At 42.4% G+C, this 5,000-nt stretch overlaps 1 protein-coding gene across 1 annotated transcript in view; it reads right to left on the bottom strand.

Annotated features, from left to right (window-relative positions):
- The window catches only part of ldlrap1b (low density lipoprotein receptor adaptor protein 1b), an 85,632-nt gene that overhangs the window by 15,407 nt on the left and 65,225 nt on the right, over positions 1 to 5,000 (bottom strand). The window contains exon 7 of the mRNA XM_066680030.1: positions 4,383 to 4,498. Coding sequence (XP_066536127.1) covers positions 4,383 to 4,498 — 116 coding nt within the window. The remainder of the gene's footprint in view (positions 1 to 4,382; positions 4,499 to 5,000) is intronic.

Raw genomic sequence — 5,000 nt, forward strand, 5'->3', positions numbered from 1 at the left:
ATTTGTGCCACATGGAACTGGTGGCACTGAGCATGCATTAATGGTGCCAGTGGGGCTAGGTACAGCCTTAGTCACCCGGGAGGCTGGTTGTTGTTGGTAAAGGGTGAGGTAGGACTGTAAAGCTGGCTTGGAGTGGGGTGGGTCTGGGACATAGGCTTAGTTCAGCGAAACACAGACGAGAGGAGGTGCCTGCCTGATGACCCCTGTGAAGAGGTAGTGATACAGTGGGTGGTGTAGGTGCTCATGGGCTGGGCTCAGTGAGTAACCGTAGATGTTAAGGAGCTGGTTGCTGATCGTATCATTAACAGCCAGAGAAACCTTAGTGTTGAGGTGTAGGATTCAACAGGAATTTTGGTGGCTGCAGGTAAGAAGAGAGTGGGGTGGGCCCTATGTGACGCTCTAACGGATTGGCACAGGATATTTTACATCTTATCTTGTGTATGATTATAATAAAATCCCAAAAGAATTTTAGGGAAACCCTATATAAATAAAAGAAACCCATAAAGGCACAGAGAGAACACGCTAAATTCTTCACCGATAGTGACCAGAGTCAGGGATCAATCCCAGGACTCAGAGGGGCTTTGTGACAGCGACATTAACCTGCAGCACCACCATGTTTCTAAGAAAATGTTATGGCTTTTTATTTTTTTTCCAACAAGTTAAACTCAAAAAGGCAACAGAGGCACAAACAATCAATACTTTCCTTTTAAACCAAACTGACACACGTAGTCCACAGCTAATTTCAGCGAGTGATAAATAGGTTGGTCAACGCATCTAAACCTTGGCCCAGTGTGCGGTGAACGAACAGTGTACAGACGCCCAGTGAGGCGTACTGAAGCACACTGGATTATTAATTAACATGAAAACATGAACCCACCCCATCAGCCCGTGTTACATTTCCTGTAAGAGGAACACCAGCTGCTCACTATAAACAGGCACAGTAACAGCATTCTCACGTTTTCTATCAATAATTAACCAACAATAAATAAAAGACATACTCCAGTGTTTAGTTAACACTAACATACATCTGCTGCAATTTAATCCTGTGGTCAGTTACTGTGGACAATAACCCAATAACCCCACTGACTTCTATCATAAAAAGTTTAGCCAGCGCTTAAACGTATCCCGCTCCACTATTTCTCCTGACCATTGGCATTAAACTGAGCCTGTGATGGATGTGAGTTTCTGAGATCCTGTTTTTGTGAAGGCTTCCTGTCAGATTCTTTCATTTCAACGATGCACAAAAATGTCCCCGAATCCTAAAGCTCCCCCTTGTGGACGATCTTCAACCTGCTAAACATGAGTAAACCAGTGAGAAAGTCAGGCTCATAAGCTGCTCCCTATCTAACAAAAGAACACCCACCCTTCTATTATAAATTGTCATTTGTCTTTGGGGAAATTTCATGTTTTATCAGTAGAGATTAGCACACTCATGTACGCAACAATCATATTAGAGTCTATAAATACACTGTAGCTCAAATTTGCAATTTGCAGATTACACTTGGAGAAAAAAGCAGATGTAATTATAGTTATTGGGTGGTGCCATCCTCTGTAAAGTGCAGAAGACCTGCAAATTAATCTGCATTATTAATCTGTCAGTTCCACCGTTACATTCTTAATCATGTATTAATATATGAGTATGTGCTGATTGGTTATTAAGGATCTCATGCTCATTATACATTCCAGGTTCCAATTTTAAAGCAGGGTTGCCATGTGTCCGCTATTGGACCCCACTGTTAGAGGCTGAACTGTCCAGCTGTTAATGTCATACATAAAACATCCAAGTGAGTATCCTTCCTCCTTCTCATCCAACGAAAAGAAACTTGTCATTATGTAAAATACTGTAGCGTATGTAAAGAAAATCAGGTCAAATTTGTCCTGGAATTTCATTGTGTTTTATTTAAATACAGACTGAAAATCAAATAATAATCAGCACAAGGCGATGGGAGTTTATCCTTTTCTCCTGCAACTGAACACGCCTCAGATTGGGACCACCTCTGTTCTAAAAGTCAAAATTCAACGAGTGTGGGGTAAAATGACGAGTAAATCCAGTCATTTCAAAACCCAGCTGATGTTTTTAAACTGTATTTTTGTTAAACATCAGTGAGCTGCAGAATCCAGTGAATGTTCTTCTATTTTAGTGTGTGATGCACAATGTGAGATATCAGTGCTTCCTCAGGGCCCCCCCGAAGGTCCTCATATGTCAGGAACAGGGATCAAGCCCAAACACGGACCATCTGGGGGGCCCTGAGGACTGGTTAGAGAACCTCTACATTATTTATATTCGTAGGAAACTAGTGTCACTTGTAAGAGAATAGACTCTACTAATGTTTACTAAATCAAAATTAAAATGCGAGTGTCAATATGGAAATAAAATGCATTATCATAGTTTCAAAGCTGTAGAAAGCCATCTGCTCCTGAATGAGTTTCCCTTTTATGTTTTAAAACATCAAACATTCATTGGAAAAACAAAACAAAGACCGTCTTTGGTTTATGAAGCAGCTGCAGTCGTTCGGATGCTGCAGTGCACGCTGTACGTCTGAGAGTTCATAGACTCCACCGTTAATGACTTTAGCTTTTTATAAATGTAACCAGACTGTGGACGGAGGTGTTGAAGGGTGCAGACACATTGTATATAATTTCTAGATAAAAGCATGAAATGAAATGGGGTGCACTGGAGCAGCTGCACATGAGCCTAAGCCCATGACTCCCAATGCCAAGCGTTCACAAGAGAGGTAAAAAGCCTGTGAGATTTGGGCTGTGGAGCATTCACACTGCTTCCTCTACCTTTGGGAAAAGCTGGAGTCTTGTCTGTGATCCAGAACTAATCGTCCAACATCAGGACCTCATCTCAATAATGTCCCTCTGGCTGGATGCCATCACATCCTCACAGCAATGTTCCAACATCTAAAACCTCATCAGGAGAGTAGAAACTGTTACTGCATCGAAGGGAGGGACAAACTATCTATTATTACCCTTCATTTCAGTAGAAATCATGGATGAACAGGGGTCTACAAACACGCAGCTGATTAAAAACACATCTCATCGGACGCTTTGTTGAACCAGTGCCCTGTAAATTCAGTTTTATATTTACTCTTAATGGTAAATCAGACCACGTCAGACACTGTACAAACTGCTGGGGAAAGAGAACGACACGAGGGTGTTTCCTCTGAACTCTGGTACGTCATTCTTAAAAGAGAACCGTGCCCAGGGCTGGACGATACAGCCAAATTAATATCGTGATTTATTTCTAAATTTCAATCGAAACGATATAACTCTGATATCGATAAAAACAACATAAAAGCCACAGAAAAGCTGCCCAGAACAAAGAAGAAACATGACATCACCGTCAAACATAACCCCCTTGGCTTTGTCAGTAATAACATCTTTAAACTAACTTTAAATTTGAGGGCGCCCTGTAATGACCCTCAGTCAGCGACAGATGCTGTAAATAATGTTTATTGAAATACTGAACATGTGTTTAAGACTCACATGACTGTCATTCACCTTATCATTTTATATCTGAGTATATATTGATATTGAATTACTGTCCAGCGCTAACTGTGCATCATACTCACTTCAACCAGCTGAGACTTTTGTGTAAATACTCATGGAACTCATTTCTAAAGACACTGACCCTGGCTGGTGTTGGCGCAGCTGCTCCCAAAAACCAGCCAACCACACTCACATGCTCTGGTCTTGCCCTTCTCTCCAGTCTTACAGGGCAGACGTATTTAAATCACGTTCAGATATAAGGTTTGTTTGGGTTTTGTTCACCACTAGTGCTACTCTCTGTTCTGGCTACAAAGTCACAAAGGTAACAGCTCTCTGCTACTCCCTGAGTACCAAAGTTCTTAGAAGTGTAAAGCTAGAGAAATAATCAGGTGTTAGATGAACGGCTCTACTATGGAATTAAAAAAACGTGGGATTTTTAAAATTCATAGAAACGTTTTCATACACTATTATCTGTACATAGTAGAAGACACACAGCAGGGGCAGCCGTGGCCTGGTGGTGAGGGAAGGTCGCTGGTTCGATCCTCAGAGCCGGCAGGTCATGACTGAAGTGCCCTTGAGCAAGGCACCCAACCCCCACTGCTACCCACCGCTCCAGACATGTGCTCACACTGCCCTCTAGTGTTCACTACTGTGTGTGAATGTGTTTCACTGCACGGATTGGGTTAAATACAGAGAACATTTTCATCTGTGTGCAGCACAGTGGCCAATAAAGTGATTCTGATTCTTCGACTGTTGATATAGCAGTAGACAGGTGGTACAGTGGATGACATATTTGTTTGTTTGTGTTTATATAATAACTTACACTCCAGTGGTTTGTGCTTGTAACAATCCTTAATTGAAAATCTCAATAAACAGTGTGTGCTCACCCATACAGTGTTGTTGTTTTCTGTGCTGATGCTCTGTGCTGTGTGGGTGTGGGCGTCTTGTACCATCGCCGTGAGAGCTCCTTCCTCCAGGTTCAGCAGATTTCCTGTAGCCACCTCTGCGCACAAAATCAACAAAAACAAGCTCACATTTACACAAAAGCAGGTAAAATACTTATCATTACAAAAGCCTTTGTTGAGGCACTTGTTACACGTTACCTACTCTTCACCCTGGAGGGTCACTCCCATCAAGGGAACCTTGGGAAGAACCGAGACTCACTAGGAGGACCAATACTCCTCTGGTCAAACAAATTCTAAATAAATAGGTTTTAATTTAAAACGGCAGGTAGAATCAGCCTTGGAGAAGATCTTTAGTAAAGCTCTGTGCTGAATCAGTCTCATCAAATGACAGGGGGACGATAGGGGGACGACAGGGGGACGACAGGGACCACAGGTGTGTGGAATGAAGGTACACAATGCCAATGTGTGCGCTATTGGTCTGTTCTGAGACACACTGCACAGTGACAGTTCACAGGGCATATACTTCCCTTTTCTAAAAGAAATGAAACATCTGTGGTCAAAACACCACAGAGATCAAACCCCACAGCAGTGTTCTCCCCC

This window comes from Hoplias malabaricus, chromosome 8 (assembly GCF_029633855.1).
Source record: "Hoplias malabaricus isolate fHopMal1 chromosome 8, fHopMal1.hap1, whole genome shotgun sequence".
NCBI lineage: Eukaryota > Metazoa > Chordata > Actinopteri > Characiformes > Erythrinidae > Hoplias > Hoplias malabaricus.